General features: G+C 42.5%; 1 protein-coding gene across 1 annotated transcript; it reads right to left on the bottom strand.

The window, feature by feature from the left end:
* Nucleotides 1–221: 221 nt before the first annotated feature.
* Nucleotides 222–14,093, bottom strand: zgc:66427 (mRING-CH-C4HC2H_ZNRF domain-containing protein). Its single transcript, XM_021613772.3, has 5 exons — nt 13,319–14,093; nt 11,132–11,227; nt 8,747–8,852; nt 2,466–2,565; nt 222–2,297 (listed from the first exon to the last, which is right to left on the bottom strand). The coding sequence occupies exons 1-4, from the start codon at nt 13,833–13,835 to the stop codon at nt 2,508–2,510; spliced, it is 777 nt and encodes a 258-aa protein (XP_021469447.1). The 5' UTR covers nt 13,836–14,093; the 3' UTR covers nt 222–2,297; nt 2,466–2,507.
* Nucleotides 14,094–14,709: the final 616 nt, after the last annotated feature.

Consider the following 14,709-nt stretch of genomic DNA (forward strand, 5'->3'; position numbering starts at 1 on the left):
AATGCAACCAGTTAGGAATATACATAATTGTGAAACTGACTCCCACATTTCACATGGTCGAGAGAAAAAAAAATGTAGGATAGTCATTTACAATGAATAACTTAACTGTAGAAATGAGTGTCACACCATTACCTCTTTAGCAATGACCATTGCAGACATTCCACAAAACACTTATGAACACTACAGTACTCACATATGCAAACAAGGACAATGACAAAACATGGCTCACACAAGTATATTTATTGTAAAAAAATACATATAAAAACAACTTTGAGACATACAAAAGATTGGAGCTTAGAAACAGTATAATGAACAGACAAAGACCAAGCCATTTTGAATTGCAATACATATGTACACTTTAATAAATAAACGGATTGTTCTGTTATACCAGAGAAGGCAGATTGTCCATATCTTGGGATGCAGATATCACCATGGTGACCTTAAAAACATTATCATTGAATATATCAATTATCGTCCTTGGAGAAAAGCTATGCTGCCGAGTAATAACATATGTAAAAATGGAGGTATTGCACCACACAGCTAAAAGGGAAGAGTAGTAAAGTAAAGGAACATTTGGGGCTTCAGATTGTCCATATTTTCACTGACAACCCCTCCCTCCGCTCCCTCAGAAGTACACATCATTATTCATCATCACCACAAATATTGTAACATTTATGTCTAATGATCAATTTCTCTCTTTTTCACACACATCCCCTACCACTGTTTCATGTACACAGACATGCATACATACTTTTGGCGGAATAGTTCTTTCTTATTTTTTGGGAACGAAAGAGTAACATGCACCGGGCTGCCATCTAGGGTCAGGAAAGGTCGTAGCACCTCACTTCAGAATGCAAGATGTGGGGCAAGAACTCGGGGATATCATCCAATAGGAATGCTGAACAGGGCTGATCCTCATGCTGGTAGCATCACTGTAGCATCACCACTGATCCCCAGAGTACACTACACCAGAGGAGCCTGGACAGACAAATCTCACCAGGCAAAGGCAACCAAAACACAGGCAAATGTATCTGCTTAGCACATTTAGTAGTAATAATAATAACTGGAATAATAGAATGTCTATAAATCCTCTTATGGGGAAAGGGGGGTGGGGTAATATAAGAATCACCCCATCAGCTGTTCTTTGCTTCCAGCGACAGGAATCATGGAATAGGCAAGGCAGCCTTATGGAGTAATCATGCCATTAAATACATCATCCCTCCCATTCAGACATGAATGCAGGGAGCCAGATAGCCAGACTAGCACACAGGGCCTGGTCCAACAATCCGAACAACACCCTAGAGAGGCAGGGGGACATGAAGACCCACAAACACCACCACATGCCTTCATCACAACAGGCGAGGTGGGTCTCACAGAGGGAGGGCATGTCAAAGTAGCAGAATGTTTTAATCACACAGATAGTTTTAATCATTGTGATACTTTGTTCCTAAAAGTATCGCTTTCACCCAGGGCATTAAGCACACACACCTCTCATGTATACAGCCAGTGAGAGGACTGCAGTTCACTTCTGCGGTCCAGTCAGGCGGTGTACACACACACAAACAAACAACCGTATGGAACTATCAACAACCTGCTACCGCTGCAGTAAAGGACCTAATACAGTGGTGTCAGCACCAACCAAACAAACTGACCTAAACTGACCAAACTATCAATCAACTCACACCCACCATCCTTCTCCTGAAATGTGTCATGGTGACAACAGAAAAACACCTACAATCACTATAACAACCCCACCCACAAAATAAAGCCCTGCGTTCCAACATATGGCTTTTACAAACAATACATTGCAATATTTACGCATAATCAACTCATTTATTTTTTTCCGGAGCTGGGCTGTTGTTTTTTGAACAGAAACATTTATCCACTGTAACGTGAATCTCTGCACAATATTGTTTTGCAGCATCAGGAAAGATAACATTACCTTTTCATATGGATAGTCCACATTAGGGTAAGAAGAATGCAGGGAGCACAGAAACACATTTTCCTTTCCTTGAGTTCCAAAGGTCTTTCAGGGTACTGCCAACCTGGTATGATAATATATCCCCTCCAGCAGTTTTGGCTATAGTTTCGGCTACATTGACAGAGGAAAGGTGCCATCTATTCCAGGGGTGATTATAGTGGTCTGCGTTGAGTTCAAATGGACTAAACCAGGTCCAAGATGGTAAAGTGGTTGTTGGTCGCATCCTTGTGGGGTTGTGTTGTTATTAGGAGGCTTGCCTCTGGTATTAATCATTGTCGTAGTATATTTTCTGCAATTGTAGATACATTGCAGTCTCCTGTGGGGTAAAAATCTAAAGTACGTCAGAAACATTTGGATTGTGTAATCCTTCATATAAAAATCTCTTCATATTCAAGTACATAATCATGTCCACACTAACTTCTACCCAGTTGGGTAATGTGACATCATGAGGATGGAACAAATGTGGTTATGAACATGTACATACCTGAGTCAGGTGTGTCACTGAGCAGGACATGTGACCCATGAGTCAATCAAAAGGGTGTTCAGGACAGCAGGTCTTCACCTTCGCCCAGGAGTCAATACAGCTGGACAGAGAAACAAATGTCTATTTTCCCTTTTGATTATCACATATTCACTTATTTGTCAGGGACCATGCATAATATGTCTATTACAACAGAGTTTTAGATACATAACTAACTTCCATCTGTGGTCCCGGGGTGGGACTTAACTATGACCATGGTGCAGCTGACTCACTGTGAGACAGCCTGATTAGAAACACTTGTTGTGGTTAGGGGTGTGAACGTTTAAAGAACATTGGGATCATTGGCGTTTAAAAATCCCTAAGGCCTAGGGAAAGTTGAATAATATTTATAAAACCAGGGCTGAAGAGGCAAACTTTAGGCTACTTTGGTGAATGTGAGATACAGATTACCAAGACATATGGAGTTCTTTCTGCCTGGCCCTCCTCTCTCTTCCTCACGCTGGCTCGCCTGCTTGTTCTCTTTGTTAATGATGCGAATGGGTGTTCAGTTTGAGTTTTTTTGTGTGTAGAATAACATAGCCTGGCGCAACAATTTAAGGCACTGCATCGTAGTGCTTGAGGCATCACTGCAGACCTGGGTTCGATCTCAGGCTGTGTCACAGCCGGCTGTGACCGGGAGACCCATGAGGCGGCATACAATTGGCCCAGCATCTTCCGGGATAGGAGAGGGTTTGGCCAACCGGGATTTCCTTGTCCCATCGCGCTCTAGCGACTCCTTGTGGCGGGCTGGGCTCCTGCAAGCTGACTTCGGTCGCCAGCTGGACGGTGTTTCCTCTGACACATTGGTGCGGCTGGCTTTCGGGTTAAGCGAGCAGTGCGTCAAGAAGCAACGCGGCTTGGCAGGGTCCTGTTTTCGGAGGACGCACGGCTCTCGACCTTCACCTCTCCCGAGTCCATAAGGGAGTTGCAGCGATGGGGCAAGACTAACTACCAATTGGATATCACAAAATTGGGTAGAAAAAGGGGTAAAAAGAACAAACTAAAATCAAATAAAACAATATGGTCCTAGCCTATTCATTGATAATAGGGCCTTGCTTTACAGAAGTTGCAAGACATGTGCAAGCCAAGAAATTGCGAGATACAGCTTTTGATTACCGATAGATAGGCCGAGTGAACGGTTTGGATAGTCTGTCTGGTAGCCGACCTGCCTATAACCGTGCCCCTCCCCTCTCTATCCGTTCCTTCGCTAACTCGCTATGAAATATGGAAGTGTTTGTGTTCTCGAAAGTACAGGAACTAATCAGTCTCCTCTGTTCCAAAAATACAAAATCTTAGGAGTCAATTGTGTGTGGAATTGAATCGTGACACTCAGAAATGGGAGTTGACACCGGGAGTCGACATGCAAGGAGTAGAGGAATCTATTATTTTGGAGTTGACTATCCAGCACTACGTCATCGTCGTCAACAGTTGGAAAAATAGCAGAGAAAGGCACGCGATAGCAGCGAAGTCCTGTATGGCAATACTTTCAGAAGTTAAATGCGAAGGTGGTGAAATACAAACTTATAAGAATTGTAGTCCAGGTGCAATGCTTAACCATCTGAATGAGACGCACCATGAGACCCAAACTGTAGCGGGCAGGAGCTCAGGCCCCCAACAACAGACATAAGACAGCTTCACACGAAGGAAGAGTGATCAGGGATGAAGTAGCCATGACTGCAGTAAAAGGAGCTGCATTGCCCCCCAGAGGTCATATGCAGGACAATATTGTGCCTTTTGAATTCGCATGCAATTTCATACATTTTTTCATATCTTTTTAACAAAGAAAAAAATTGTATTTTAAACATAAAGAAATCTTTCCCCATTTGTCACAGGCCTAGTTGTGGTTACACGCCTAGAGGTTCACACCTCAAGAGACTTCCTGGTCTTAAAGAGGTGAATGACTTACAATAAGGTTAGGTCTTTCAGGGAAAAAATGAATGAGGTTATTAGATGCTCATTGTTTGCTGCTAGCACAAGAGTTCTTCAGTGGAGCTTTTAGTGATATACTTTTGGTCATTTAGTGTTTATTTTCTATATCAACTTTATTTAACCAAGTAGGCCAGTTGAGAACAAGTTCTCATTTACAACTGCGACCTGGCCAAGATAAAGCAAAGCAGTGCGACAAAAAACACCAACACAGATTTACACATGGGATAAACAAAAGTACAGTCAACAACAATAGAAAAATCTATATACAGTGTGCAAATGGGAGTAAGGAGGTAAGGCCTAGGCAATAAATAGGCCATAGTAGCGAAGTAATTACAATTTAGCAAATTAACACTGGAGTGATAGATGTGCAGATGATGATGTACAAGTAGAAATACTGGTGTGCAAAAGAGCAAAAAAGTCATTAAAAACAATATGGAGATGAGGTAGATAGTTGGATGGGCTATTTACAGATGGGCTGTTTACAGCTGCAGCGATCGGTGAGCTGCTCAGATAGCTGATGCTTAAAGTTAGTGAGGGAGATATATGTCTCCAACTTCAGCGATTTTTGCAATTTGTTCCAGTCATTGGCAGCAGAGAACTGGAAGGAAAGGCGGCCAAAGTAGGTGTTGGCTTTGGGGATGACCATTGTGATATACCTGCTGGAGCGCGTGCTACGGCTGGGTGTTGTTATGGTGACCAGTGAGCTGAGAAAAGGCGGACCTTTACCTAGCAAAGACTTAGATGACCTGGAGCCAGTGGGTCTGACAACGAATATGTAGCGAGGGCCGGCCGACGAGAGCATACAGGTCCCAGTGGTGGGTGGTATATGGGGCTTTGGTGTCAAAACAGATGGCACTGTGATAGACTGCATCCAAGAGTAGAGTGTTGGAGGCTATTTTGTAAATGACATCGACGAAGTCAGGGATCGGTAAGATTGTCAGTTTTACGAGGGATGTTTGGCATCGTGAGTGAAGGAGTCTTTGTTGCGAAATAGGAAGCTGATTCTAGATTTAATTTTGGATTGAAGATGCTTAATATGAGTCTGGAAGGAGAGTTTACAGTCTAGCCTGACACCTAGGTATTTGTAGTTGTCCACATATTCTAAGTCAGAACCGTCCAGAGTAGTGATGTTAATCGGGCAGGCGGGTGCGGGCAGCGATCGGTTGAAGAACATGCATTTAGTTTAACTAGCGTTTAAGAGCAGTTGGAGACCACGGAAGGAGTGTTGTAAGGCGTTGAAGCTCGTTTGGAGGTTTGTTAACACAGTGTACAAAAAAGGGCCAGATGTACACAGAATGGTGTCATCTGCGTAGAGGTGGATCAAGGAATCACCCGTAGCAAAAGAGCGACATCATTGATATATACAGAGAAAAGAGTCGGCCCGAGAATTGAACCCCGTGGTACCCCCATAAAGGCTGCCAGAGGTCCGGACAACAGGCCCTCCGATTTGACACGCGGAACTCTATCCGAGAAGTAGTTGGTGAACCAGGCGAGGCAGTCATTTGAGAAACCAGGGCTGTTGAGTCTGCCAATAAGAATATGGTGATTGACAGAGTCGAAAGCCTTGGCCAGGTCGATGAAGACGGCTGCACAGTACCGTCTCTTATCGATGGCGGTTATGATATCGTTTAGTACCGTCAGCGTGGCTGAGGTGCACCCGTGACCAGCTCAGAAACCGGATTGCACAGCGGAGAAGGTAAGGTGGGATTCAAAATGGTCAATGATCTGTTTGTTAACTTGGCTTTCAAAGCCTTTGGAAAAGCAGGGCAGGATGGATATAGGTCTGTAACCGTTTGGGTCTAGAGTGTCACCCCCTTTGAAGAGGGGGATGACCGCGGGAGCTTTCCAATCTTTAGGAATCTCAGACGATATAAAAGGGAGGTTGAAAAGACTAGTAATAGGGGTTGCAACAATGGCGGCGGATAATTTTAGAAAGAGAGGGTCCAGATTGTCTAGCCCAGCTGATTTGTACAAGTCCAGGTTTTGCAGCTCTTTCAGAACATCTGCTATCTGGATTTGGGTAAAGGAGAAGCTGGGGAGGCTTGGGTAAGTAGCTGCGGGTGGGTGCGGAGCTGCTGGCCGGGGTTGGGGTAGCCAGGAGGAAAGCTTGGCCAGCCGTAGAGAAATTCTTATTGATATTCTTGACTATCGTGGATTTATCGGTGGTGACAGTGTTTCCTAGCCTCAGTGCAGTGGGTAGCTAGGAGGAGGTGCTCTTATTCTCCATGGACTTTACACTGTCCCAGATCTTTTGGGAGTTAGAGCTGCAGGATGTAAATTTCTGTTTGAAAAAGCTAGCCTTTGCTTTCCTAACAGACTATGTGTATTGGTTCCTGACTTCTCTAAAAAGTTGCATATCGCGGGGACTATTCAATGCTTGTGCAGTACGCCAAAGGATGTTTCTGTGCTGGTCGAGGGCAGTCAGGTCTGGAGTGAACCAAGGGCTATATCTGTTCTTAGTTCAACATTTTTTGAAAGGGGCATGCTTATTTAAGATGGTGAGGAAATTACTTTTAAAGAACATATGGACGGACACCTGCTCGTCAAAAATCTGGGGCAGGAAGTGTTCTCCTGGAATCTGCCAAACCCAGATTCATCCTTCAGACTGCTAGATGGTGAAGCGTGATTCATCACACCAGAGAACGCGTTTCCACTGCTCCAGAGTCCAATGGTGGCGAACATTACACCTCTCCAGGCGAAGATTGGCATTGTGCGTGGTGATCTTAGGCTTGTGTGCAGCTGCTCAGACATGTAAACCAATTTCATGAAGTTCCCGACAAACAGTTATTGTGCTGACGTTGCTTTCAGAGGCAGTTCGGAACTCGGTAGTGAGTGTTGCAACCGAGGACAGACGATTTTTACGCACTATGCGCTTCGGCATTTGTCGGCCCTGTTCACAGCTGTGCCTTTGTTGCTCCTAGATGTTTCCACTTCACAATAACAGCACTTAAATTTAACTGGAGCAGCTCTAGCAGGGAAGAAATTTGACGAACTGACTTGTTGGAAAGGTGGCATCCTATGACGGTGCCACGTTGAAAGTCACTGAGTTCCTCAGTAAGGCCATTCTATTGCCAATTCACGAGTCATGACCACAGTCAAATTCCAAGTGACCGTTCATGACCGCAGTCAAATTCCAAGTGACCGCTGAGTAACAATAACTAGGCTACTCCAAAACTGTTCTCTGTAAATAATGATGCTGATGGTCGTTAGTAGCCAACCAAACTTGTTAATGGCCCTCAAGTCACAAATGGCCTGGTACTCAGCACTCCATTGTCCCTGTAATCACTCTGACATCAATGCAAATACAATTGAAAATCAATTCAACCACTTCATGATTGAATTTGAATATCACCTGTCACGCAGCTGAGAGCCAGCTCCTCAGCTTTTTGATGTGTGTAATAAAATAGTGCATGCATTTTTTTGCGACTTTTTCACATCATCAAAATTCGCATCATGCAGCCCATATATGTTTGATTTTTCAAAAACATTCTAAGGTTTGGATTACAACTAAAGTTGCCAAATAACTCTATATTAAGCATATAGGACATGTTAAAAAGTATCACACTGCAATTGATTGCAGAAAATATCCTTTCTATTTCATGCAGCTATGTTCAATTGTATTATTTTAAATTGTATTCTTCTTACTATAAAAATAATATAATATGAAATAATGGCATGGGAATTATAAGAAAATCATGTCTTCTAAATGAAATGCCAGATCAGTAATCATGTTCTTCTGAAATACATTTTCTTCATAGGTTCTTAAGACCTGCCTAAAATAAATCATGGATTTAATTTGATGGTGTGTATTAAATGGAATTATTAAACTTTTTAAAAATGTAGATGTTCCAAGGGTCTGCATCAGTGGCTTAATGCGTGTAAGCCCATAGATGCTTTAAAGTGTTTGTTAATTAACCGTCAATTATGAGACCGGCGGTGATTTGCATGACAGTTACCAGCTCACAAATTGTCATAACTGCTACAGTCCTAAATGAGATTTCAAAAGAATACAACTCATGATTGTATCACATGCTTCCCATGCATGTGATGCTTCCCATGCATCACAGTTGCATAATTGCTTCCTGGTAGATAGAATAGAAAAGTATCAATGAATTATCAGATCTGTGCTCTTGTGTGTGAGAAATGTCACCCCTTTCCCTACTGGGCAAAGTGTATGCCTGCATCCCAAAATGACACACTATTCCCTATATAGTGAAATACTTTCGAGGCCCTGCTCAAAATAAGTGCACTATATAGGGACTAGGGTTCCATTTGAGACAGATATATTGTGTGTATTAAATCCTCAGTGTAATTACCTCTTGTGGTAGACACAAAGGCAGGCCAGCCGGGCGATGGTCTCTCCCTGCTGCAGCTCGTCCAGACAGATGGAGCACTCACCGCTGTCCTTACTCAGCACGTCCACTGAGACCACCACACACATCACAGAAATGACAGTTAGACAAAGCACATCCGCTGAGACCACAGTTTGTGTAATAGACTGTAATAACACCATAATAACACCACTCATGACCCAACGTGAGTATTACATTTAGCATGCAATGTCAACCCTTTCTCTGGGTGAATGTAAAGACAGTAGGGCTGGGAATTGCCAGGGACCTCACGATACAATATTATCACGATACTTAGTTGCCGATACTAGGGTTGAATGGCAGGAACCCGGTTACCGGGATTTACCGTCCAAAACCAGTAAATTATAATGAATAATTTATATGAACACCATGGCACGAAATGGAACTGTTAAATGATATGCAATATCTAAATCTGGTTTCTCTACGGCCTCTGCATGTTGAATCAACACTCAGGGTGGGGACATACAGCCCATCTCAGTATGGAGCGCAGTTCACAATGCATGTAGACCTACAGTATCATCTCATGAAAAAAAATTGCATCAATATCTGCAGTAATATAAAGACCGAATGCGTGTCTAATTTACACATCTCCATCTGAATTTCGGGGGTCACCTTGTTTTTAACTGTAAGATAATATTTTTTTTGCAGCTGCAGAGTTTTAAAACAGCCTATCACTCGAATATCGTTGCTTTAAATAAGTGCACGCGGGAGTACTCTCACAGTCTTTCTTTCTCTCTCTCTACATCAACTCCATTCAAATTGCTTCCAAAATACATAATTCTGTTCTAGATTGATATACATGTCCTAGCCTATCTCTTTCAGGCAATATATTCAATGCAGTTTTAGCTTATATTTAGCAAATTAATGATGGGTTATGCAAAATATGCTTCTTACATATAGCCTCTGTCTCTTGAGCAAAACACAAGCACCTGTGCTCCACTACCCTCTCTCCTTAAAAAACACTCCGTAGCTCTTGGAGTCCCAGGCAGGAAAAACTAGACCAGAATAGCTTGCTGGACATAATTATTTTTAGCATTTCTTATACCAATAGACAATTTGAAGAGAGACGCAAACTATTTTTTTGCTGAATGTTAAATACTGCAGAACACGAGATGGTGGTAAGCTATAGCAGTTATTTATTCAGACTCATAACCATTCAGTCTTCATGAAGAGAAGTGAAAGCCTTCTGCATCTAATTGTAGTCCTACATTATTCAAGGATGTCTTTAGAATGATTACGATAAGGACAACAAAACGTATTTAATTTAACTGTTGAACGCGAGGAAAGAATGAAGCAACAATAGAGAAAACGGTAGGCTAATAGCATTAGGTCTAAATATTATAAAAGGTATAAATGCGTCAGCCTACTAATTATACAAATAGGCCCTATTATATTTCAAAATTAAAATCAAATTCGCCAACCTATACTTTGTAGGCTGCATGTGCTGCACCAGAATCGCATGTTCTCTTCTGCTTTATCATGGTTTGAACAATGTGCGCAATTCCACTCCATATAATACAGTATAGTAATACAGTTCACACTCAAAAAGATGAGCCTACAGGAGTTAGTTTAATTTATTTACCCAAGAGCACATATAGCTAGCTACATCTATGGGCTTTTATGTTTTAATGTCGTGCGTAATGTGCAGTAGCCTATATCATATATGTATTGCATAACGGCCCAATCATTTGGGCTTTTTTGGGCTTGGGCTCATTAAATGTCATAAATGTATGGCTCGTAAAATGTATTTAATATATGTCTCATCAGGCTCAGCTAGCATCAGGTTTGAATGTTCATGCTGATCAAATCTCTAATCAAATCCAGACATTTATATGCTTCTTTGAATGACACTTACGGCTTTGGCGGGAAATACTGGGCTATCCGGGTGAAAAGTGATTTATTCTCGTGATGGAACATTTGTAAAAAACCTGGAAAATATTTAACCCTAGCTGATACGATATGTATTGCAATTCTCCCGTTTCTATATGTATTGCGAGTCGATACTGCGATTTTATTTGATGTTCCAAACATATTAGGGTAGCTTAGCGGTTAAGAGAGTTGGGTCAGTGACTGAAAGGTCGCTGGTTTAATCCCTGAGCTGGCAAGGTGGAAATATCTGCTGTTCTGCATGGCAGTTACCCCCAACAACAACTTTTCCTCGGGTGCAGATGACTTGGACTTCGATTAAGGCAGCCCCCCGCAACTCTCCGATTCTGGGGGGGTTGGGTTCAATGCGTAAGACACATTCCAGTTGAATGCATTCAGTTGTACTGACTAGGTATCCCCCTTCTTTTATTACTCACTATATATTTGCTGAAGAGAGATACTTACTGTTGTAAGGGAGAGGGGGAGATGTGAGACAGCTCAACAGGTGATCCTCAATTCTGCCACCCGGGAAAGGCTTGGAGCAGAACGGACAGCGGATATCTGGGGAGGAGACGACAACATGCTCATGTTTAACAACAACACATTAGAAAAACAAAAGAGGGGAGTTGATCAAATCAACTAGTCAACTAATGAAATCAACTTGTCCATCATGCATGCCATTGGTCTTCAGTAGATGTTGACATTTGCGTGATCAGCGTGTCATGACGAATGATTAAGGTCAACTGACCCGTGATTAGTTTTCTAGTCATCATCATTCTAACAGACCAGGCAATCACGCATAAGAAGAGGAGTCCAGCCTCGGGGATGGGACGACGTGGGGGAGAGCGTTCCCAGTTGGCCTACATTCCTCTCTGGCCCTCCTGTCAGCCATGCCCAAGTGAGGACTTTGACCCATTTCCTAGACTTGCTCTGAGCTGTGTTTGTGTGTTATGGCGCGTGGGAAAATAAATCCAACGTTGTGTTTGGGCAGGGGTCTCACTCATATACAACCACATCTGTCCATCTGTCTAATGAATAATATAACATAGGTCTACACTGAGAATCTCTCTCAGTCTGGGACGGGTCATATTGGAAACGTCCCTAGCTACCGTAAGTAAATGGATTTTGTTGAGAGTGATGCATGGGCTATTGTTAGAGAGCTCATTGATGAATCTCGAATGAATTCATGGGTGTGCTACATTCTGAAATTGTCAAAGCAGTCAGTTTGTAGTACTACTGTATTAGCTAGCTAATCTATTAACAGCAGCCTGATTGTTACAACTTAAAACAATGGGTTCTGCTGTAATAAGTCAAGTAGCTTGTAAGCACGAGAGAAGATCATACCTCCAAGAATGCAGGTTCAGTAGTAAGCCTGGACAATTTGTGTCACCGTAAAACTGATTGTTGAGCCCTAGCCTAATAGAGAATGGAGTATTTTTGTTGCCACTAACTTCATCATGGCTCTTTGGCTCTTTGGCCAAAGCATATAGGGAAATTAAATGGGGGTTTGAGGGTTTTTGGATAAACACAGAAAGAAAGTTAAATACAGGCTAGGAGATCTTATACATTTTGTTCTATGATATTTTGTTCAATCAGCTAACGGCACTTTTTGTGAATTTTTAAGCATTTATGTAATCAAAACAAGCACATAAAGGCTTCATAATGGTCATGTTAACTGACTGATATTATCTCATAGAACAAAATGTATAAGACCTCCTAGCCTGTGTTAACCTCACACCTTATTTTAGGTGTTTATCTAATCAAATCCAGCTTTATTTATACAGCACATTTCAGACATAGAATGCAACGCAATGTGTTTTACAGGAAAAAAATATATAACAAAACAATTAAAATAAAAGCTGAAATATATACTACACAACATAAAAAACTAAATGACACAAACTGAACAACTAAAAAGCACATTCAGGAAAATCCAAGCTAAAAAATATGTGTTTTAAGAGCTCTTTTAAATATGTCCACAGTTTCAGCCACCCTGACCGCAGGTTATTCCAGAGGCTGGAGGCATAATAAGGCGTAAAAAGCTATTTTGGTCACAATCCTAACGTGTGATTCAGAATTTAGTTCAGAATCTAAAATAACACCTAGGGTTTTTACCTGGTGTTGTATCTTTATTGCCTGTGAATTAAAATGTGCGGCTAGATTCTCTCTCGGTGCTTTGGCTCCAACAATAAGTACCTCAGTCTTGTCTTGATTTGGCTGGAGGAAGTTGTGAGCCACCCAGGTATTTAAATCACTAATACAGTCTAATTTATTTATGAAGCTAAAATCATCTGGTGACACAGGAATGTAAAGTTTTATAACGTCTGCGTAGCAGTGAAAATCAATGCTGTGCTTTCTGATAATGCTGCCAAGGGGTAACATATATAAACTGAACAGTACACCAGACCCAAAATCCCCAACCCCCATTTATTTCCCCTACAAGAATGGCTGGACGAACCAGATATAACTAATTTCAAGTTTTTTGGACCACAAGCTGGCAAAGTTCTATACCAATGGGGCATTTCACTGTGTTTTTGTTCACACTGTGTGTGTGATAATGTATGGTTGTCAAATCTGCGAGAGAAAATAGGAACAGCAACTTAAACAATACACACACAAAAACACAACATGGGTGGTCTCGTATAAACTTACTGCCATGTCGGTTGTTGACACGGTAGAGGCCAATCCAAGCCTCCGACACTGGGCGCTGATGGATGCCTCTCATCCGTGCGGATCTTGCGCTGACGTTGCGCCCAGACGAGTGTCGATTACCGGGTAAACGTTCAGAGAAAGTGCGGTGAGGCACTTGGCCTGTCTCCTCTCCAGGCAGATGTTCCCCGTTTACAGCATCCGCAGGACTGCTATTGCAGTCTTCCTCTCGTTTGCATTCGCTGTTGTCTTCTGCTGGTGATGATGGGCTGATGGACGGGTGGCTCTTGTGGTCGACGGGGCTTCCACCGGTGCTCGCCTGTTGCCCCATGTCCGAATCGCTGCCCTCCTCTGATCGGCTACGGTTGGTCTCTGAATCGTCAAAACTCCCCAAAAAGTCTACCATAATACTGGTGGGCCTATTGCACCGGGGTCGTCGATAGGAATCCCGAGTGATGCCATCTTTCCCGAAAGTCGAAGGCACTGGGTCCTCTTGTAAACGACTAGCTCTTGTCCCCATCTCTTTCGTTGAGAGCAGTTAGCAAGCCAGCTAACTCACCTATTTAACGTTAGATAAACTAGCCTTCTCAGTACCTTTACGGACCACAAAACAGGAGATTTTAGATGGAGTTATTCTCGAAAATTGTATTAATTTTTTTTCCCACGATCTCTTAAATGATATTTGTTCTATAAATAGAGTATTGTCTACCGGTTGATATCCCTCAGCTGGCAGCAGCGGAAGTGAATTCAGTTTCTTCTTCGGTATCATGGCGTTTTCACATTTTGTTTGTGCATGCCGCCACCTACTGTGCGGAAGTGTGTGTTCAATCACGTTGCATTTTGTGAACACATAAAAAGGGTGAAAATGAAAAATTGCACCACCAACTAACCCTACACCTACATACCACTATTTCATTAAAATAAAAATCCCCACCCTATTCCACTACTTTGACCCTTACTGATCCTACACCAGGCCAACAGCATGAGAGGATGGCACTCTCTAGTTCAACACACCTTGCAACTCTTCTGCCGTAAAACCTTGTGCACCCAAGTACATCGCTGCAGCTGCCACCACAACATCTATTTTTTGTGATTTGCGTTCCATTTCTGCGGTACAGTTGATAACCATGGCAATGAATGCTAAGAAGCCAACGTTACTGAAGCACAAATTCTATCACTCTGTATTGGCTTAAGGCCTACTACTCACCCTTGACCCATCATCCTCTACTCTCTCCACTGCCTCAGCATACAACATCTGTTCTACTCTGACCCTGACAACCTAAACCTGTCTCCTTCGCACTGGTCACTTCTGATCCCCAGCAACATGGTCACCTCCACAATTGACCGTTTTTTCCACCGATACTACACATTTGTCCCATGCACTCCTGCATACT

Source organism: Oncorhynchus mykiss, chromosome 8 (assembly GCF_057628025.1).
Source record: "Oncorhynchus mykiss isolate SJ-2025 chromosome 8, ASM5762802v1, whole genome shotgun sequence".
NCBI lineage: Eukaryota > Metazoa > Chordata > Actinopteri > Salmoniformes > Salmonidae > Oncorhynchus > Oncorhynchus mykiss.